Source organism: Durio zibethinus, unplaced genomic scaffold (genome assembly GCF_047325235.1).
Source record: "Durio zibethinus cultivar Kanyao isolate XHJ-2024 unplaced genomic scaffold, ASM4732523v1 HiC_scaffold_30, whole genome shotgun sequence".
Lineage (NCBI taxonomy): Eukaryota > Viridiplantae > Streptophyta > Magnoliopsida > Malvales > Malvaceae > Durio > Durio zibethinus.
Window position 1 is genome coordinate 1,078,310 of NW_028322653.1, and position 23,012 is coordinate 1,101,321.

General features: G+C 44.7%; 1 protein-coding gene across 1 annotated transcript; it reads right to left on the reverse strand.

Moving 5' to 3' along the window:
* Window positions 1-350: 350 nt before the first annotated feature.
* Window positions 351-15,284, reverse strand: LOC149510542 (uncharacterized). The gene has a single exon (XM_089757569.1). It carries the CDS (start codon window positions 15,282-15,284, stop codon window positions 14,892-14,894), a length of 393 nt encoding a protein of 130 aa, XP_089613695.1. The 3' UTR covers window positions 351-14,891.
* Between the last annotated feature and the right edge of the window lie 7,728 nt (window positions 15,285-23,012).

Here is a 23,012-nt window from a genome sequence, read left to right on the forward strand (position 1 = left end):
CACAGCTAGATCCTCCTTTAGCTGTTCAGCGATACTATATCTGTCCCTAAATTCCATTCCTATTTGTTTTAGTTTTTTTTCTAGCACCTTCAATTGGCTGAAGTTGACAGATGCACGGCAGTTCCCTTTATAACATCTACAAGCTAGCGCTTTCTTACTAAAAACGTATTCAGGAATAGCTTTTATAAAAGAAAGGCTTCTAAAAAGCGCTTTAACGATAGCTCTTTCGGACCCTCTTCTTTCTCTATACGCGCGAGTCTCTCGCTTGAATTCTTCTCACGAATTGGATTTGAACCAATATCCCCTTTGGGCTACTTTCCTCTTATAGATCTAAGAGTTTGTTTTTTCCCTCCTAAGCTTTCACTGACCAATCTAAGAAATAAAGAAAAAAAGTACTCTCTATCTATCTTCAAGGTTTTTCAAGTCTCTTAGGCGAACTAGGTTTACCGGCTCTACGACCCCGCAAGGCACTACTGTAGAGCTCATTGGGCCTTCCGCTTTCTCGAGAAAGTATCAACCTTGAATGAAGTTCGAAAGAATAAACAAGAAGATTCTACTTCGAAAGAACTCTTTATCTTCTTCTCTTATGATATTTCATTTCGAATTTGAGAATAGTATTAATCAAAGCAGAGGCAGCTGTGCGCTTCATTCAACCGGCGTATACAAGATCAATTTCAATTGAAATTGACTGAAAATGGAATTGAAATTGCCGAGACCCCATGCCAACATTTCATTCAATGTTTGGCCGTCCAGTAACTGGATCGGAGAAAGAAAATCGAAATCGTAAAATTATGCACTAACTTGATGGAATGCATATATGAGGAACCATGACATTTCTGGGTTGTCACGGAAGAAGTTGAAAACTAGAATTCGCAAGGAATTCTATCCCATTGGGTTTGAGGAGGACTAGTAGGATTCGATGGCAGTGCGCCAGGGAAAGGGCCAAGCTGTACAAGAATACCCCCATTAAAGTACCAAACAAAGGGTTCCACAAGCAAGCTATTATTCTGGGGATCTCCATTGAGGAGCATCAAACCCTAATGAAAGATCTCTCCCCATTAGCAACAGGTAATCATTTTCAAGCCAAAATAAGGGATCTCCTACTGAACGATAGGAAAGTGAGTTCTTCCAGTTGGCATTCATTAGCCCGGTTGGGTAGGAGCACCTGGTTGATCGCCCAACAAAATAGTTGTTTAGCGAATGACTCAACCTATGCATCCGGTATTTACACACTCTACTTCGAGGTGTAAATCACTTAAACTATTTATTCCCCAATTCCCTGTATTAATCTACAGAGCCCATCTATATAGGGATATACCACCAAACCTGTGAACCAAAGCGCATTCTAACTCCCTTACTCTATCAAGTAAGTACTTTCATTCCTTTGGAAAAAAGAAAGTCTGCTAAAAAAAAAAAATCGTCTTCTGTGTGGGATGCCAGGTTCGTTAGAACCAGACTATTTCACTCCAGGTTTTGAACTTGAAACTCTCCCTTCCTTCTTGACTCGCCTTCAGTCTTGATGGCTGCAAGCGAAATGGCAGCTGGCTATGTGACTAGAAAGTAAGAGAGGCACGGGAAAGCTTGCTCAACTCTACGAGCGTTAATGTCTCCTTGTTGTCAATCGCGGTAGATGACTGAACACCAAACTCAATCCCAATGCTAAAAGAAAGATCTTGACTTGTGACAGGTTCATTTGTGGTTAAACACCCTCATCTGATCTTTCTTTACAAACCCATTACTGGGGCTGATCTATCATACTTCATTTTTCGAGTAGTTGGCTCAACAAAGACAGGAATGGAAGTGATGGCGCTACTCCTTCTTTCTTTGTGGCTCGTTCGAAGCATTCTTTCGGGCACTGCATTGGAAGTCCTCCACTGCTACCTTGACTGAGGCTGGACTTATCTGATTGTCTGATTCAGCTAGTCTTTTTTTGCTATTTCGATATCGCTCTTCCTTCTCCTCTCCAGCAGGAGTTCAAAATCGTTGACGTGACATCGACCAGAATCATTGATGTGCATCTAACTGAAAGCGATCATGCTCAACCTCCTCGATTACAGTCAACTGGGAACTTTTCGATGAAGAGGGCATACGGCGTGACAATCTGTTGACATACATTTACCTTGGTATACCTCTACAAAGAGATTAGAGAAAGAGAATCATTTCACCGATAGCAACTCTTCGACCCTGGACTTCCCAATCAAACATGGACAACGGCTACCAATATGACAGTGCAAGAGTGGAACTCGTAGACTCCACTTCTTGTTAGTTAAGGTTAAGTAGAGAAGGCTACCGGCCCTGCCATCTTGCTTTACAGACCGACCGCTGGAACTGATCTTTCTTATGTCTGCTCCCGTCTTGTCGCCTCCTATTACTGGTGGGCCACTCCTGCTTTTCGTATTTACCACCGACGACATTTCCTTATTTTGGGACGTTATGGCAAAAGACGATGACTCTTGGAAGGAAAGAAAAGGCCATTGACTACCTCAGACCTTGCTCGCAAAGACTATCCACCTTCAGCATTTGGTACTGAGGAGAGCCAGCCATGTTGCACACACCCAAGCGTTGCAAGAGATGGAAAAAGCACACTTTTCAAACTGGGATAAAAAAGATCAGAAGGGAGATCAAAGCCCGAAAGCACCTAGTGAGCTCAGATTTTGACTGGGAAACCAACTCTATTTGGTTAAACCAGAGAAAAGAGCAGGTAACGATCGTCATGATCAAGCAACGAAATCCTCCTTTGTCGACCTGAAACTGAAGTAAAGGAGGGAATGGAGCAGGCAATGAAATTGCTTTTGTGAATCAGTTGTAGTTGCGTCCTTACTTGATCCCATCTTTGTTAGAAGAGACTTTGCTCAGGTTTGGAACCCGGCTGCTGGCATGACTGGTTCAGGAAGTGATGTTTTCCAACGGTTTCCTGATAAATGGAGGTGACATTTGCATCTTCAGCAAATTTCTAGAGAACTCTTGAGCGAGAATCTTGCAGTATTAGGATTTTGGACAGGCATTGAAAATGTCAACATGTTGGAAATGGGAGAGGCTAATGTGATTCTGAGAATGTTGATTGTCAGACAGAAGGACGGGTTAACCTTTCTTTACCCAGTCGAGAACAATTGAAAAGATTCTCAAGAAGCTTAATCACTTCGAGTGTGCGCCTGCTCCAACTCAGCTTTGTTGGAATCCAATGATCCCAGTATCAATCAAGTTGATACGGAACAAAGCCTTTTAGATTTGAAGCTATGTAGCTCAACTGAATATTCTCAGAAATGGGGAGTCTCATGTACCTCATGTATTGTACGAGACCAGACATAGCTTTTGCTTTGGAGATGTTGAGCAAGAACTCAAGTAATCCAGGGAAAGAGCAGTGGAGTGCTCTGACCAGAGTTATGAGTTAGCTAAGAGGTAAAATGGATTACATGTAGCACTGAGGTTTTGAACCCTGCTGTGATCGAGGAGGATTACAGTGACGCGACTGGAATTCAGATCATGAATATTCCAAGTCGGTGTCTGCCTGGGTCTTCACCATTAGGTAGAGGAGCAATTTCATCGAAAGAAAGTGGCAGACAGACATAACTCATTCCTTCATAGAATAAGAGTTTATTGCATATACCTCTGCTTGAAGAGAAGTAGAGTGGCTCAGGAACATATTTGTAGAAGTACCAATATGGAGCAATTGTTGCCGGCCTAGACAATATATTGTGACAATAAAGCTGCCATGCTGAGATGGTACAGTTAGTGTTACAATAGTTAATCCATACTAGTGTGTCTGATGTATGTGAGAGGGATTTTGACTGATGGAATAGTTCCAGTCAGTATGTGGAGTCCAGACGAGATCTGGCTGATCCCGTGTCAAAAGGCCTTGGCAAGGACTTAGTGTCCAGAACATGGAGGGGGATGGGAAAAGTCCATAGTTAGTTGTACTTTACGGAAACCTAACCCGGACCTAGGAAAAATTGAAAAAAGAAGTAAATGTTACAATTGGTGAGAAGCTACATGAGTCAATTTGCATTCTTCCCTCCCTCAGCTCCCTCAAAAATGGCTCGAGCAGGACGAGCAATCTCCGTTAATTATCCATTGCTTTTCCTTTTTTTTCCTTTTGTTGTACTTTTTTCCGTTTCAGAAAACGTGTGGGCGCTCCGGAGCATGCTACTTACGTACTTACGATGCGCCTCCTCTTCATGCCGTAGCACACCTATATAGCATAGCTGAAAGCGGATATAGGAAAAAAGAGCTGTTCCCATTCCCATAGCAAACAGAGAAAGATCTCGTACAACACCACCATAGATATTTCGTACGCACATTGAGATCGGATGATATCATGTGACCGTTCCAAAGAATAGCAAGAGAAGCAGAAGAAAGAAAGACTAATGCAAAGAGGGGGAGGTCAACACTTCAATCCTCCTCCCGGGAAAAGAGTTTCTTAAAAGAATCACGGTCTCTAACACAACATAACTCTGGGCAATGACAGACTTTTGAAGTGTAGCACTGATCTTTGATCACCTTGATCAAGGTTGGAAGTACTTTCTTTTTCAGGTTATTGCATCAACAGGAAATCTAGTAAAAAAGCACTAATAACAGCACTTACGTCGTTCTATCAAAGAGCGGATACGCATTCAGTTAGCTTTCTTACAGCAGATAGGCTCACAGCGGATACGACAAGACCGGTTATTCACTCAGCAACAACAGCGCATTCAATAGCAGCATTCGATGCTTCTTCCTTATGATATTTGTAAACAACCGACCGAGGGGAAGTAAGCATGAAGCCATAACTGCAAGAACCACAGCGGACCAGTAGGATTGGCGAAAGAGTCTTGCAACAGTCTGTACAGGCCCCTTTACAAGCAAGCTAACAAGAATAGAGCAAGTGCCATTCTTTTACCTGAATTACATCCACCCTTGGCCAAGTTGAAGCACTCTGAAGTCATCCGGAGGGAAGGCGAGCAGAAAGGCTAAAAAGAAAGGAAATCGTTGCAACTGAACCTGCCAACTGGCTCTATCTCCAAAGCCGAAGATTCAATTTCACCGCTAACCGTAATCAAAGTTTTGATCTCTCCTAAGACTCTTTCAAGCCTAAAGGAGATATTCTACGAGTCGCCGGCCTTGAACCTTCGGAGAATTTTCCCGAAAAAGATCCAAAAGTAACTTCTGGGCGTTTTGATGCTCTTACTTAGGCTACTGCTATTCATTTTTTATTGTCAACTTCTAGGATAGACGAAAGATTCTCAAGTAGGTTCAAATCCTACTTGGGGAGCTTCCCTTAACATTACTACTCGGCGAAAGAATAAAAGGGGAATTGATTCGTAACACGAATCGCCGGATGTGATTCGATAGATGAATAGGTATTGATCAGGCTATCACTCTGGTCGAAGAAAGCAATTCCATGCAATGAGGGCTTAAGCCTTTGAATGTCCGGGAAGCATCTCTTTGTTCTTTAGTTATCCAAAGCAGTGGTCTTAAGCATATAAGTCCAAAAAGTCTAAGGGGATGGATGCTCAACACTTAGGAAGTAGATTAAACAAATGGGAGAAGGCGTTGGTGACAAAGCTATTTCGTCCGTCAATTAACGAGAAATAAGCCGTCCCCCCCTAGAAGGGCGAGGCAATCCTTCCATCTCCAATCATGTGGGGGAAGCCCAGACCAAAGTACCGACCCAAACGTGGTATGGATCTAAAAAAAAAAGCTAGCAAGACGTCAGAAAGAAACTTATCTGAATAGCTACCCGCTGAAAGGAATAAGACAAGCATTGAACCGTAAACAGGTTCGACTGACGGAGGAGAAAGAGACATTCATCTGTATTGTCAGAACAGATCAACGAAGGCATACCGTGCTACCGGGGATGACGAGAGCGCGCCGTGCTGTATGGAGGAAGGCAAGAAAGCTCTACCCATGCCATCCAATCGAGCCCCAACCACTAACCTCAATCCACACTCAAGAATGCTCATATATAGTAACCACCCATCAACGTCTTTGGCTATACATACAGTAGTTCGTTGCAACCATAAGTAAGCTGATTTCGCACATCACATAACCGAAAGAGGTCGGAATTCGTGTAACTCAGGAAATGGGACAAAACAAAACCATTTTGTAATGTTGTGGGTCCGTTTGAAAAAACTTTCTTATGCCTTATGTTAACAAAGTGAGAGCCGAGTCTTTCCTTTGATGAAAGCACGAGGTGAGCTGCAATACTTTCTTATCTTCCTCTATGCAACCGAAAGAAAAGTTCTATTGGCATATCGGTTATCGGTTGTATCAACATTCAACGAGAAATACTGGCTAATGGAAGTACTTACTTAGCCTACCGAGCCTATCAATAATAGAGAGGCGGGCGGGGAGCCAGCTAAGCCATATTGACCGAGTAGAATGAATGCATGTGGATTGGACGGCGGATCAGGGCAAGTAAAAGAGCATGTGAAGGCAGAACTAGTACAAAGACCCATAAGAGGGCTTTTTCTAGCGCTCAAAAATCGGCAATTGAATTGAGAAGGTTTTCCGCGGGAAGGGCTAGTAGAAGAGGCTACGGGATTCGCACACTAGCAGGGCCAATCAGCGAAACTTTTACAAAAAGACTCAACAAGGAATTGACTGAATAGGACACGAGCGGGTACTTGAAAGCCTATGTGACCAATGCACTTATGCTGACTTCACTCAAACACTTTCAAAGAAGCAAGGTTCGAAAGAGGCTCGAGCGACAGCGAGAGGTTCAAAGACGCTCGACTGAAAGGAGAGGGACGAAGCGAGCGTAAGCGAGAGGGATGAAGGGGAAGAGTTTCATACTGAAATCGATTCACCAATTGTTATTGTATTTTCCATTGACGTTTTTCATGCTATACTTTTGAAGATGGGTTTTTCTCTGGGGTGGCATTATCTATCTCTTTTCTGCATCAAACTGGGCTTATCTGGAGGTCTGACCTTGGCAATAGGTTTTGCTGTCAGGGCACTACTCGCTGGCGAAGCCGCGCCTTTTCCCGGGAATCCGGTCTTACCTACTGGGACGGAGGCAGGCGAATCTGAAAACTCAGGCAGTTGGCGGAAATACCTCAACCTCTCATCAGATAAAGAAGAGGATTCCGCCCCCGAACCATCCACCGCCCGGGCCCCCGAAGAATCAACCAAGTGGAGTGGCTCGTGGATTGAAAAATGGAACAATCAAGGTTCTTCGGCCCGGGGGAACAACAGCCTGAGGGTGAGGTTAACCAGCCTCCTGAGCAGCCATCCGTGGATCAGCCTGTTCAACCACAACCCCCCGCCTAAGACTGAAAATCCGCGTCTAATTATGCTTGTTAGTCCAATTCAAAGGAATGGAATCGAAATAAGCTTACCGGTGGTATAAGTTCTATTTTCATTTTCTTTTTTAGGAAAAGGCCAAGCAAGAAAGAAGCGCGAAAGCCCCTTCTTTTCTAATAAAATGTAAAATGAAATTGAATGTTTACTCTATCTTACCTACTACTCATATTGATATTACGGCTTTGTTTGAAAGTGACTCCTAGTAAAGGAAAGACTACTGACCTTCTTCGTGAACTTAATGGTATTGATTAGGCTATAGCCCAAACCACTATTCACTGGGCTAGGCGATTCCTCTTTTATTCTAGAGGATAACTAGTCTAGACCCGGGAAAGCCTTAAAAGCTTCCTTTGGGTGATCAAAGAAGAGAATCAAGGTTACTCGCCCCCTAAACCTAATGGATTAGGGGTCCTCTTACTATTAGGAAGAAGGATGACTATTACTGTATGTCCCTTCACTAAAGAATGTAAAACTTCCTGGCCTGGCTTTGACTACTGACTTTCCTTACTGCAAGAAGCCAGGACCTTCTTTCTTTATTAGCTCTTATCTTAGTAGAAAGCATGGCACCCTTGTAAAAAACAGAGGAAAGTAAAAAGCCCCGAAAAGCCAATGAAATCGAAATAATAGAGCCAACGGATCTCGAGTTAGGAGACCCTAGGCAGGCAGAAGAAGAGAGCTAACTTCATTGCAAAAGCTTGATTCGAACCGGCACTTGTTGGCTCGAAAGCCGGAACAACCCTTCCTCAATGGCAGTTTCGAGGAAAGAGTTTATTATAAAGCCGCTTCCCTAAGCATGCATATCAGGCCGACATAGGTGTCAATTCAAGCGCGGTAATCACATAAGTTTGATTGCAGTGTGGCGAAGGGGGCTTTAGACAACTACCCACCTTGCTAATGCTAAAAAAATGCTTTCTAATGCGCTCGGGAAAGAGGCAGGACCGGAACTTCCTTTTGCAAAAAGGGCTTATTTCAAGGTTCGAAAGACGCTCGACTGAAAGGAGAGGAAGAAAGGTATTCCAGATTTTTTAGGAATTGACTAGCTCTTGTCTTCGCGGTACAGAAGCTCAGGCATTCTTTCTTAGCACATCAGGTACAACTCATGACGAAGTCTGACCCCCGGAATTAAGAAAAGGCAGCGAGCCAGGAAAAGCAGCAGACAGATTTTTGCGAGCCATCCTGTATTAGACGAAAAGAAGAGAACACCAATGGAACGAAGGGATTCGTCGAGGAGAAGCCCCAGTGGAGCGGTAAGCTTTAGACCCTGGATGTTCTAGTGATGAAGAGAGAAGGTAACCATTGGCAGTTCCAGAAAGGCTTAGACGAACGAGACTGGGGCGAAGGGAAGGCTATGAAACTCTTCCTCTTGCCTTCGGAAAGCTACGGACTATTCTATATATCTATTTTATAGGTTTGAATGGGTCTAGGGGGGTTTCATACGAGGGTTCTAGGATTCTAGGTCTGATGGGAGGAGATGGCTATAAAAAAATAGACCTTTTATGGCTTCTCTGTCCCTGGAGTTGGGATTGGCTGGCGTGCAAGCAGACAGGGATGGAGGGGTTTTTTCTTGATAGGCAGGCTTGCTTTCGGTTTCCTTTCCTTCAGTGAGTTCATTCCTTTTTCTCTCATCTTTCGGCGATCTTTCTTTGCTAGCCGAGGCTAGAATAGAATAGTAGTGGCATTCTTTTCATTTTGAATTAGTAATTGGCGGATGTTGATCAACTGCCTCCACCCTTGGTTGTTTTCAAACAAATCCAATGTTGGGCCAAGCGTTACCAGCCGGTACTAGCCGAAGTCAAAAAAGACTTTTATGGAAGAAAGGCGAGAAGGAAGAAGGATTAGTAGTTGCCTAGCCGAGGAGCTTGAGGCCGACATTCAGAGTGCGGTCCCGGAGTTCAAGACGCCGCCTAAAACGAGTGTCGGTCATAGAGAGGCTTTTCTTTTTCAATGAAAGAAAGCCCATCTCTTGTTCCCTCCCGCCTCAACAGCAGAGCTAGATGCAGATACAGATCTAGATGCGAGATGATCCCGAACCTCTTTCATAACCACCATCCATCACCAATCCCATTCTACATCCCACTTCCTTCCTTTCTCTTCCTCGGGTAGCCTCCTCTATAACTAGAAAGGCATTCCAGCTTCAGAGGCAGGTGAGCCGGGTCAGGAAGGAGTTTGACTGCTGGGATGGGATCGGATCCTACTCGAAGCACTCCACCACGAATAAGAGTCTTCAGAAAAAATCCCTTCCAGGCCCCTAAGATCGTTTCAACTCAGGATTGAACTATAGAGGCCGTATGGACATAGACAGAGTCAGAGTCCTCAAGAAAGATTTTCAGTCTTTCAAGGGGCATTTCTCTTCTCTAAGTCCAACTCAAAGGAGCAAGCACCTTAGACTAATGCGGATCCGACCAGACAGGCGATGACCTTTCCCAGTTGAACAAAAAGACAAGGGCGTTTAGCCTAATTGCTGCTCGCCCCTCTCTCTAAAGGGCCGGGTCCTGGCCGGGGGCATTTTGATCCTAATCCTAATAAGAAGCCGGTGGTAAATAGGCTGTTCCACCAGGTCATCTAGAAGAGTAGGGTAAGTCGTCTAGGTCTCAATCACGCTGATGATCTGGATCTGAAGCCGAAGATAAAGAGAGAGACGAAGATTCCTAATGCAAAGACGCAGAGTCTAGGACTGCTCTTTCCCAATCCGAAAACCAGCGGAATAGGAAACCCGGGAGGAAGGCTTTGCCAAATCAACCGGTGAAGTGAAGGAAGAAGTCAAGTTAATAAGTCCATTTCCATGATAGGAAGTGGTTGATCCGATTCTCGTGAATCGAGTGACTGGAAAGGTTTGGTTTAACCACACGTACCGGATCGAAAGAATGACGTAAATAGGAGGACCCTCGCTCGTTAGGAACCAGCCAGTCCTTAAGGTTAGGTAGAGGAGCAGGTGTCCGCGCGGAATTGATTGAGCCGGAATAGATCTTGCTGGAGTTGCTCTTTCTGAATAAGCATCAAATGATGTCTTTCTTTCAGATGGACTTCGTATACAGGTTAGTTCTTTCACTCTTGCCTTGATTCTTTTCGGGCTCCTTCTCCAAATGATAGAATAGAGTTTTCCGCAGTGACGCCCTTCTTAGGCTTAGGGCCTGTGCGTTCGACGTAGCGTACGTTGTGCCGTGCCAGCGAAATGAACCTTGGCTTCTTCGTTTCCAGAATGTCTGATGCAGCATCTTTCGCTTGACTTTTGTGTTGACGAGTGCATGCGTCCACGGTCAGGGCTTTCACAGCTTGTACGTAGTTAAGGTGAAGCTTCGTTTGGTCTTGATTATTCTATAGACGACTGGGAATACCCCGATGAATGAAACCGACGGCTCGCTTTCTCTCTACCATTTACATATATTTTTTGATTGATCATCGTATCGAGCGTGAAACCATCTCCTCTATCATTCCCAAATGTGTGACTGATCTAAGAGTATACTAATAAGAATATAGAATGGTGTGGGTGGGAAAAAAGAAAGAAGATAGGAGAGGATGGGCCCTACTTAACCATATACAGAAAGAAAGAGATACCCTTCCTAACCGTAGAAATAGAATAATGGTAGCGGGGCATAGAGCAAACTAACACTAGCCAAGCAAGACCAAAGACGCTAGCCTAGCCAAACCAAAGGCATAGCACGGAAGCCTTTGGTCCTAGGGGAAGAGAAAGAATAAACAAGAAAGCAGAAGAGCCAGCCAACCAAGCCCACCCCCTTCCAGTCGCCTTTGGTCGACATTCACTACCTACCATCGCCCTCCCTCACCGCTCGCCTCGCTCGTAGCAACACTTTACGTAGCCCAAGATCTATTCCGGTTCCAGTCGAAGGGAAAAATCAAACCTCTAGCGGAAGTCCGAGTACCTATCTCCGATTCTCAAACAAAGGGTATGGGCCCTGATATGGCTAAGCCTTAGGGTACATAGTGGATGGACGTACCGAATCCAAGCAACTGCAACTTATACGACCGGAATGTGCTTAAAAAGTCTAAAGTCTAAAGGGGTCACCCTTACTTCCAAAGAATGAAAGTCCCCAACTAAGAGAATGGAATGCTTTCTGGGCTGCTAGTAGGTGCTATTCCACCATCATCAATGAGGGACGACTCGAATCTTTCGAAGGCAGGCGGTACATCCATTACGCACCGACTCTCACATGGTGGCAGCGTGTGGGGTTTGTTCCATGGATTAAGCTACGTTGTCTGGTTCAATCGTGAATACATACGTAGGGGGGCCTTGATTGTGCTTAAGGGGATCTTCGCTGCAAATTCCCGCACGTAATGTGATCCCAGATGAGATAGAGTGTCCGGCCATGGATCAGCCCCTATTAGTAAAGGCAAGATCTGTATATGCCCTTTTTCGGATATAGAGTTGGGATCCACTTCGTTGGTGAAGCCTTCAAGGTAGGTACAATGCGAGTCAGCCATTCTTCTTCCGGACCTACGTGTGTAGCATGGTCGTCAGCTCATCCCTAACTATGGATAGAGCAGTCGCCAAATCCAATCCTAAGAATGATTTTCTTTTTCTCATGTGAAGGTCGCCTTAGTCTTTTGATTCCCTGGATAGAATTCGTCCTATCTTCCTTTCAATCAGCTCGCTAATAGAAAGTAGATTGATTGTTCGAAGCTTCAGTGGTACATCTGCTTCGATCAGTGGTCGAATGAAAAAATCCCCATGAGAGATGGGGAACCGGCCTTATAGCCCGCGTAAAAGGCCTTTTCGGACGTTCTTGAAATCAACGCACACGCCTAAGAAAAACTTCAGCCGGAGAGGAAGATCTATCAAGAGTTTCACTAGCGAGGCGTCTTTGGTTTTGGCAAAGCTCTGTTCTTATGAAGGCGAGGGGAGCTTTGAGGGAATTTATATATCGAATTGAAACTCTGAGGCAAGCGGGCATTGATTGAAAGATTAACGAGATGGGATTCCCTCCATCCAGCGATCACGTTAGGTTAATCGAAAACGTGTGATCAATGGGCCTGAAAGCATGTTGATCAGGTAGGGGATATATGAGTTTGGAACCTATTTGGTCTAGAAGGAAACCCTACTAATCCAACTCAATATGTTATCTTGATCGAGTGGATCGACCTCAGCAGATCACGAAGCGATCTCTCGGCCAGCGACGTTAGGAACGAAATGCGAAAATGCCAATCGACCCACCTCAGCAGCGAGACCGCATCCACGACTATAGCTACCTTGACATGCCCCACCACATTGTTCTGGATGAATTTCTACAAAAAGCTTGATGAGCTTCTCCGCTTTCCTAACGTGAATTTCTTAATCCCACTTCTTCGTCATCAGCTAAGATAGTGACTATTTTCCTCCTATGGTTTAAAGTAGGTAGTTCCTCCGTGTCCTACTAATTGCGTAAGTCAGAGAGTAGCTCTTCCCTGATTTCTTTCAGGCAAGGAGGTCTCTCGAGTATTATTTCCAAAAAATTCTTGCTGCTATCGCCCGAGCAATAGACGAAGAGGGGCTTCCCATTATACAAGATGCAAATCCAAGTAGTGTAACAAACTAGCTATAGGACTCTTCATCAGACGATGAGCTAAAACTCAAAGAAGTCCTCTCTTCCCGCCTTGCCTGGCTTCTTAGCCTATCCTGCCCCTCCAGCTGCTAGTAGTTCCATGAGTCAGGAGTTCAGTCCTTCTTTACGTTTAAGTGCCTATATGACGAGAGCTCTTATAGGATTTCTAGCGCTGCTTTCAAATGCAATGATTGGGCGCCCTAGACATGATGAGGTCTTCGCTTCAATTGCTCAGTACGAGTCTGCTGCAATTAGCAGTTTCATTTAATAAGAATTGGTTGTCGTAGACTCCCTCCGCTCACGCTAGCTAGTCTTTTTTCATTGATCTTCTGCCTGTCTCTGGTAAAATGTGCCTATCCAGGGACGTGTAAAGCAGCGGTAGATCAAGATAGGTGTGAACAAAGCACCATTCCGTGAATCTCTTGTTTTCAGGAGTTTATGATAGTGGGTAGTGCTGCTCGACGCCTTTCATTCCGCCCGAGTAGGGCTTCCGTTTTTAAATATGTCTACTTATCATTCAGTTGCGTGTGAAGGCGCAAGAACAAACGGGACGTCCATAACACGGGTAGCGTGCATGGGAGACATACGAAAGAGGCAGTCGGAGTTGGTCGTCGATATCACGGAAAAGAGCTACCAGGCTTCCTGAGCTGGATGGAGGTGTCATTTTCCCCCACTAAATCTAGTGATGGAATGAATGTAGGATTCAGCTTCACGTCCTTCGTGGGAGGAGAGGGATTCTTTGAAAAAGAGCTCTTGACAGAGCCTAGAATACTAGATTTTCAGACTCGGAGGTAGCAGTAAGATCTCTGTCTCCAGAGAAGGCATGAGGGGTTTCTAAAAGTCTCCTCTCATTACTTATGGATAAAGCTCTTAAGCTTAAGCTTGTACGAAAAGAAAGATCTTCCAATTCTAAATAAGAATGAGAGTCTTTCAACTAGATGTGCTCCTTTGGCTGGGTTTGAGAGAGATAGAGAGCGTGAGATAGTTGGTCTAATAGCTAGTCCAACTTCCTTGTATCTGAAAGCGATGACAGGATCGTTAGGTCTAGTAAGGAGACTTTTTGGATAATTTACTTCCACGAATAGACTGTTAGGCTAAGAAGAATAGGTTGGGATCGATCCCACCTTTGAAAGAGTGGTTTTGTTCTGTCAATACAATACAGCTTATCGAGTTATCAAGCTGCTCTAAGCGCAATATTCATTCCAATTCTGGCTAAGGGCAATATCACTCATTACTCGCCTCACTTGTAGAAAGTCCTTTCTAGTGTATCGGCCGGAGCTTCTATCATTGCTTGACCGGCCCGGCCATCTACCGCTGGGAACAAGGCTTGGTTCTTGATGGCGGATATCCTGAGCAGAGGAACGAGACTTTAAGTCAGCTCGGCTCGTTGATCAATCTATTTCAGTATATAGCCTTTAGTAGTGACTGGTAGCGGCATAGTAGATAGTAGCCGTTATGACCTGGAACGGGCCACCCAACAACATATACAATTTGAAATAGGTTGGTTGTTTCCACGACTTCTTCCTCTCATACTTGAAGGTGGCAATTATTTTTATTATCTGCACGTCGGACGACCATTGAGTAATAAAATTTCCTTGATCATTAGCACTCAGTAATACTACACCTGTTCCTGGGCGTTTTTTGCTAACTAGTAGGTTCCCAACTCACAAGGAAGGGATTTATGCGCATATTCGAGAAAGTATGTCGATTCTACGGTGAAACACAAAAACCTTAGTTAGACACCTTCGTAAAGGTACACGAAGGGCTTTTGAAACAACGATTTCTCTGATACAATCCTTTCTTACAGACTGGTTGGTTGTTGCTTTGATGCCTATATCAAAAGCTCCATCTTAGCGGCTTTGCTTACCCGCCCATAAGTGGAATCATCTGATAACGCCACAATAGCTATTTTCTACTAAATTTCCTTCCATCCTTCTCCACGAACCGCTTCAGAATAGCGGCATCCTCACTGCAGCGCATTTGAATACATTGATAATGGTCCATCTCCTGCCACAAGCCTTGCAAGAAACTCGAATATTCCGTGACAGTTCGAGTCTCTTGTTTGGTTGCTGAAATTTATGTCAACATTTCATAGATTTGGGCAGCGTCATGAACCTTGGAGTATGTTTGTCGGATAGCATCCCAAATCTCCTTGGCGGTTCCGAGAAACATACACGTATCGCTAATTTCTGGTAGCATCGAATTCCATAACCACGACATCACCATTGAATCCTGTTCGTCCCATGCCGCAAATTTGGGATCATCCTTCGAAGGACCCGTGCCCAACAAATGGCTCAATTTCCCTCTGCCCTTCAAGAACGTGCGGACCAGTTGTGACCACTTCAAGTCATTTTTTCCGTTCAATCGATACGCCGCTTGAATGTTTTGTAAATCCCCGGTTGATGCAGCAGCAGTATTCTCAGTTGCAGGGGCATCCGAGACAGGGCTGGTTTCGGTGGACTCTGACATATTCGCTTGAAAGGAAAGAAGAAGGGTAGAGGTGCGACAGCGAGAGGTTCGTAGATGCTCGAGCGTAAGCGAGAGGGATGAAGCGACTGAAAGGAGAGGGCTTCTCACTTCTTATTCAACTTCTTCTCTTATGATATTTCTAGTTAGCTTGTTGGTCTACCAGTCTTCTTCCATTCACTCACGGAACAATCAAAGACTTGACATCGCTCCTCACTCAACGAAGACGGAAAAGAACAAATATTTCGCTCCCTCGTTATCACCTTACCTTCCTATTTATAAGCCAGAGCTTACTTCGACGTTGAATTACTATTTGCAACCCACTTTTATAGTAGTTCTCTTGTTTATTGCAATTTTTTATGCTTTTTTTGTTTTTTTTAGAAAACTATATCCATCTGAGTTATATGGGGTCGGAATACCCGTACCTCTACTTTGCATAGGTGGTGCATCTGCTATTTTTTATTGTTTTATTGCTAAGACAGATTTCTTGTTCCATATAACATTATGGTCCTTTATGTTCAGTAATCTTTCCATTCTTGTCATTCATGATATCCCAGAAGTAGCAGTGCTGGCCTTTATTTTGTATCTTGTTTTACTATTCTTTTTTCCTTTGGATTTCGTATTCATTGTCATCCTTATCGGACGAGTTTTTATTTCTCCTGAAATTTCTCAATGGGGTTTCGCTCTTATTACACAACTAACAAACATTTCTCTTTTTTCTTTATTGGATGAAAAAGAGGAGAACCCAATCTTCTTTTCAAACATTTTCATTTTTATTCTGCTATTTATTTTGGGATTTTTATATTATCAAGATCCAACCCATCGATATTTTATGATCTTCGTATTAGCTTTAGCTGGGGCTTCAGCTATCTATTTTCTATTCCTAAGCAGGACGGGCTTGTGGCAAGTTCTGTCTTTTTCAATTTATTTTCTGATAAATCTATTATTAGGAATATCACATTCCAATAATGAAAGAACCCTGTTCGGTGTACCCGATGTGACTCTCATTTACATTCTGGTAAATCAATTAATGTCTCTTTTTTTAGTTATTACTAGTAAAGTAAGAGACGATAAACTGTCTCTGGTCATTAATGAAGGAAAAGAAATGCTGGTCTTTGTATATATAGTTATGTTATACTTTCTTAGTCAAAAATTACATCATGATTGTTTATGGTTGGAGGTTTGGATTGATAGTATGAGTTTTCAGATAGGGTTTTTATCTCTTTTGAGATTCTTAATAAAAAGAAAGAAAAACACCAAAGAGTAGATGATTAGCCGATGTATGTATTATGAAACGGGTATACGAGATCCCCCGGGTCGATTTTAGGCATTCACAAGGTTCAAAGAAAGGGTGGGACATTGAGAAAAGGATATGTATACCGAACAATATTCAAATAACTTTCTCTAAGATGAATTAGCTGCCGAAGAGGGAAGGGGCATTGAAAGAAGACAGACATAGTGGAAATGCTCCTAGACTAGAGAAGGTTCCCTCGTCAGTCTGATCCTCTCAACTCATACGGAAGCAGGGAAAATACAATAACAATAGTTATTGTATTTTTTTTAGGAGCTCATAGTTTCTCTCGCGGTAGTGCGCTTACGGCGTGCTCGCACCGGTCGACTACAAGGCCCATGCCTTGCTGCAGCAATGGCAACAAGGAGACGAACCGTGGTAATCTTAGCAACAGGGCTGAACGTCTCCTCATAATCCTGCCCATATTTAATTGTTGAGTGAACCTCTTTGCCACTAAGCGAGCACCGGACCCCTCCTGTCAACCCCTTTAGAAAAGCCTGATTTTTATTCGCAAGTCTTAGAGATGGGCCTGCCCAACACTTTCTTATTATTCATTATCCATCCGTTGTGTGTTTTTTTTTTTAATCCCCAATGATTATTAGAATTGTAAAAGACGCTGTTAGTCACAGAGCCTTAGACTCGATCCGCTGTAACTAACAGCGCTATTTCTGGAACACGGAACTCCGCTCCCGGGCCAATATATAATAAACCATGACCATCTATCTTTTTCTCTTTATATCGTTATATATATATAAATATAGGGCTTTCACTGCCTCCCTTAATACAGTACAACACGCATTTTTGGGAGGTTTATTTTCTTTATAATCAGAGGAGAAGCTATCTTACTTTCCCGGTAGTGTGCCTTCTGGTTTCGGTGAGGAGTGAGCCGGAAGGAACAAATAATCTTGAAAAAAGCTTCTTATTCATTCAACAAAGCATCAGTAACTGATTGCGGACCAATCAGGCATTTTTTTTTTTTTTAGAAAAGAGAAGGGAAGAGGATCCCATCGAGTAAGCATGTGGAAGACAAAAACGGAAAGAAAGACAGGAGAAAAGGTTGCTGTTGCCAAGGCCTACTCCTCGACCATTTTAGATCGGAAATCACCTATTCAATCAGTTGGGAGTCCCGCCATGCAACCTCCATACCCCATGGAAGAATCCAATCAAGACCGAAAGAAGGACGCTGTCATTGAATCTATTACATCGCACTATTCTTTCATTTTTTACATAGAAAAAAGGTACTCAACCAGAGAAAGGTAGAACCAAAGGAAGGCTTCTTTGATTCAATTGAACGGTGCGAACGCGTTATCTAATCAGTTCCCATGGGAGAGCCAGTTTCTTCCAAAGGTCATGATGGAAAGGTCTCGAAAGAGACTTTGGCTGAGAAAGAGACTGTTCACGGAATAGATCTAGTTGTGGTTGTTTAGGTTGAAGTGAGACGATCAGCCGCGTGCTTGGTGGAGCCGGGGGAAGTCTTTATTTTCTTTTTTCATTATGCACGCAGAGGGTCTGGTCAAAGTCTATCTTGTCTTTACCACGAGTCATTGTCGATATAGACAAAAAGTTTTCTATGATTACAGGATTCCCCAAACTTCACCAGACCCGCTCACGATCTACTAAAGGTTACTCCTTGGGTGACTAACTTCCGGCCACTGATCACTAGCTCTTTCGGTCAATGGGCTCTCTGGTCCTACGGTTAGAAAGAAAGCCCGCTCTCCTTCCGCCGAAAGCTCCTCTTCCTCCGGGAAGGCAAGTCAGTAAGCCATAGCAACTATTTCTTAGCCTCCTGTTGATGACCTGGCCTTGGGACTAGCCTTTGTCTTTCTTTCCTGGCATGGCTTTCCGATTCTGAGACTAACTATTCCTTGTGCCGCTTCCTATCTGACATGGGCAGGGTAGGGTGGTGGCTAACTTAACTGTCTGGCTTGTGTGCGTGAGGTTGACTCCTTTGTTTACCGTGGACCATATACCAGTGACTTGGAAGCAGACTGAGAATCATATTTATCAACTGATTTTGAAGATTCCAGAAACTATCGTGAGCGATAGGGATCCTCGCTTCACAGGGCGGTTTTGGACGGAAGTGTTCAAGCTCTTGGGGTCAGAGTTGCACTTCTCTACGAGCTTCCATCCACAGACAGACGGCCAGACCGAGCGCGTCAATGCCTTGCTGGAGGAGTACCGCTCCGTGGGGCACTTCGTCAGTGCCAACCAGAAGGATTGGGTCCGACTTCTGGATGTGGCACAGTTTAGCTATAACTAGCAGAGAAGTGAGGCGTCGGGGCATAGTCCGTTCGAGCTAGCAACGGGGCAACAACCTTTGGCACCTCACACCATAGCAAGAGGCTACACGGGGAGTAGTCCGACGGCGTATCGGTTTGCTAGAGATTGGCAGGAGCGAACCGACATCGCAAGGGCATTCTTGGAGAAGGCCGCCAAAAGAATGAAGAAATGGGCCGATGAGAAGAGGCGACCTTTGGAGTTCAAGGAAGGGGACAAAGTCATGGTGAAGACCCCATCAGTTCAAAGTGTTTCGCAAAGTGCACAAGGGGCTAGTACGACGATATGAGGGTCCTTTTCCGGTAGTAAAGAAGGTAGGCAAGGTGTCCTACCGACTTCAGCTACCTGCCTGGCTGAAGATCCATCCAGTCTTCCATGCCAGTTGCTTGAAGCCATACCATGCGGACATGGAAGACCCAGCGAGAGGCGTTTCGCGGCGTGCACCGGCAACGGGGTGTACTTTTTCCTTCATTCAAGAACTTATTCTACGATCGCTAAAAAAGTCGTTCCTTTCGCTTCAATAGGGACTGTCTGAGGACAGGCGGAGAAAAGAACCAGTTCAGCTTATCGCGTCATTAACCGTCGTCTCGCCAAGCTTGCTAACGCAACTGCTCTTCTAGGCTAGGAGCTGTACGTGATGCTATCGCTCAGAAAGGCCATGAGGAAGATCTGACGTTGATTAAGGTAACCCCCATTTCGTGTTGAGGGACCTAACTTCCAATATGCACTGAGAGAAAGAAGATGTCCCCACTCATCAAGATTATATACGATGCAACCTAAGAGGGATAGCGCTACCTCACTGCAGAGCAGATCGGAATCGGATAGCAAGCTTCCCCTTCCTTCCCGGCTCTCTTCCAGTGGTATGAGCAACCAATTGCTATGGATAGCTAACGCTACGTCTCATACTATCCGCATAGCTGAATTCCGGTGGGAACTCCAGCTATTGCAATAATAACTCAATAACTCACTGCGCTCAGAAAGACGCTAGCTACGTTCGCCCGTGCACCCAGCCCCTGCTCTAGCGAGCAGCACTACGCGTAGCAAGCCACCTGCACTCAGGCTATTAGGATGCTTGTCATCATACTCGTTAGTGAACACACTTAGCTACTTCGCTACGATATACGAACTACGATGACGACCCCCGAACAGCGCAACGCTCGCAAGCCACATAGCGACTACGACCAAGGAAGGGTAGCTATTCTCCGACAACAAAGAGAAGAGCTATGGCCGTTTCCTATATATCGAAAGATAACCCTACCTTCAGGCTATCGACTAGTTAGGGCCGGTGTCACATGAAGGGGAAAGGGGTGCCTGCCCGGATGCAACCTCAGCTGCTGTCGGCTTGCCCGAGGTTAGGATTGCATGCAATTCATTACGATGGCCCGATCTTCAAATCTCACGGTGGGCGATTACCTATAGTGTATAGTGGCCCATCTCCGGGTAGCTGATTGACGAATACGAGAATGGGGGACCTTATTCAACATATCCCTCTCGAGTGTAAGCCAAAACGACGGGGAGAGAATTTCATGTGACAGACATTTTATTGAGACAAAGACATTGAATGATACAGATAGAGTAGCTAGTTGTGAGTGGTGCGCAGGAGCGCTACAACCGTGTTAGGGGCGTTTTCATAGCGGGGCGCTCCAAGGGGTGCAACGTCATTAGCGGCATTAGTGGCATTAGTGACGTTAGTGAAATTAGCGGATCTCTTTTCGAAAAGAGACCATTAAAGGAAGACCCTTCTTTCACCTTTTTGATTCTGACGGTGATGGGGTTCTGTCGGTTAGGTCTCTTCCCTCGATCTCTGTCAAGCAAGAACCTCATGGCCGACGTCCGGTCATGGCACTAATGGAGAAGATCTCTTTTCAAAATCTTAAGAAGCCTGTGTTCCCTTGGTTATCTGTAAGTCGATGAAGGTGAACGAAGTGCCTCTCAGGTGAGGGGCACGAGTGGTCTTGGTATTAGCATATATCCTTGCTTCGCCAATTTGCTAATGACTCAAATCGACTATTTAACGTCGACTTAAGAAGAACACTCTTCTTTCTGTCTGGCCTAACCTAATACGTCCCCGTCTATCGAGCCATGAAACATGCAATTACTCGGTGCCAGAGATAGTGATGGGGCTTATGATTGTAGAGAACGGGACCGTTAACTAGATAGGTTGTTGAGGGGAGCGTCGAAGCGCACCAACAAATGTCTCTGGGACCAGTAGCTTCAGTCGAATATACATACCCCACGGGAGTTGTTCTAGTAGAAGATCTAGTCCGTTCAGGGGCATCCTACGCTCACCTTCGGAGTCATAGTCAACTATTAGCATATATTTCAAAATTAGTGACCATGTTTTCTTCCGACACTGAGCGAGCAGCAAGCAGCTTAAAAAGAGGGCGCGCCAGGACGGACTTAGTTGTTCAATATAAGACATTAGTCTTCCATCTACTTCGGAGGTCGATTTGCTTATCGATTTTAGAAGTCAATGTGTCGAGTTGGCTGAGCGCTATGTCCCTCGGTTATTCGAAACTCCTATGGAGTTAGGTTTCCGGTGGTTACCGCAATGGTCGGCTTCCTCGGTGCGCGACAGAAAGAATGTCGTTGTGAGTGATAGTAAGTATCGCTCACCTTTTCACCGGGGATATTTTTTCAGTCTCATTATTGGATAAAAAGGTTTTGCTTTCGGCAACGAATGATAAACATCCTTCTTGCCGGGACAGACTATGGCCTTTTCAGCCAAACTGAGTGGTCTTCCGGTTATATAATGCCGGTTTTCTGCTTCTTTTGGCCGTCTCGTTTTCTTTTCCCGGAAGGAAGACCCGGACGCAATGTCGTTTCCTTGGTCGATCCATACAAAGGTCGATTCCATTGATTCGATATATTGTCGTGCCGGTGCTTTCTGATTTGCTTACGTTTAGTTATGGTTATTGTAAGCGTCAAATCAGTCGGCGCTGGCGGTCAGATGATCAGGTGATGACCACTTTTCCACCGGGGCGATTGGCCTGAAAGGCAGAAGGTGCTGGTAAGGTTCGGGTATTTGCGATACCCAATGCTCTTAAACAAGCATTATTACGTCCTGCACATGATTGGTGCATGAAGATTCTACGAATGTTACCAACAGATGGAACATTCAATCAGACTGCACCATTGGGTAGGCTATAAAAACGGAAGTCGTTAAGAAGTTTTGATTTGTCTTCCGCGACGGATCTCCGCTCGCGGTTCAGGGTGTTCTTATAGAAGCCTTGTTTAACCTTACTACAGCATTCGCAAGGGTCCGTTCCGGACTTGGGGTGAATGCCTTTCAAGCTCCGACAGATGAGGAGAAACTCCCATGCTATTCGAAGCTTGTCCGATTCGCAACCGGGCAGCCTCTCGGATTTCTTTCTTCATGGCCTCTGTTTGCTTTGCTTTGTGCCATCATTTTCTTGTGTGGTACTCTGCAGATAGGGTGTATCCTGGCAGAAAGTTTTCAAAGTACGCTTTACTCGGTGACGATATCGTCATCGGGGATTCCTTGGTTGCTAAGGTTTACCAAGAAGTGATGACTGAACTCGGAGTCGGGATTTCCGCTCCGAAATCCTGGATTTCTGAGAGAGGTGGTCTTGAATTTGCGAAGAAATTCCGAATTCAGGATCGCGATCTCGATCGAAAATGCTTCGATCTGCGAGACAGGCTGTCGCTTGGATGCCAGTGTGCCAAAGCGTTGGTCTTACGTCGCTTCGCACCTCCTTAAGGTTAAGGGGTGCAGGATTCAGGCGATATTCGTCTCGTCCTGAGCACGTTAATCCTAACACTGGTTTCGGCATATACTAGTAAGCCTTTCACCAGGTGGAATAACCCCTCTGCCGTTCCATTTGTGGCTGAGTTTCCCAGAAGGGTTCTTAGTCACCCCATATCATATGGGTATGGTGCGGCAGATGCTTCTTGAGTCTTGTTCTCCAGATTGGGACTTCATGGTCCGTTTGGTTGAAGATCTCGATCGTCAGTTATATGACTCTGCTTTTGACAGAGACTCTATTATTAAAACAATGGATGGAGTCTTGTCTTGAGTATATGAAGTGGTATTCCGAAGCTCAAATTGACTTTTCAATTACCGCTATCGATTTGCTTGATCCTCCAGCCGTTGTGTTTCGGCCGGATCGGAAAGCATAATTTTTTTTAATCTTTAAGGTCGA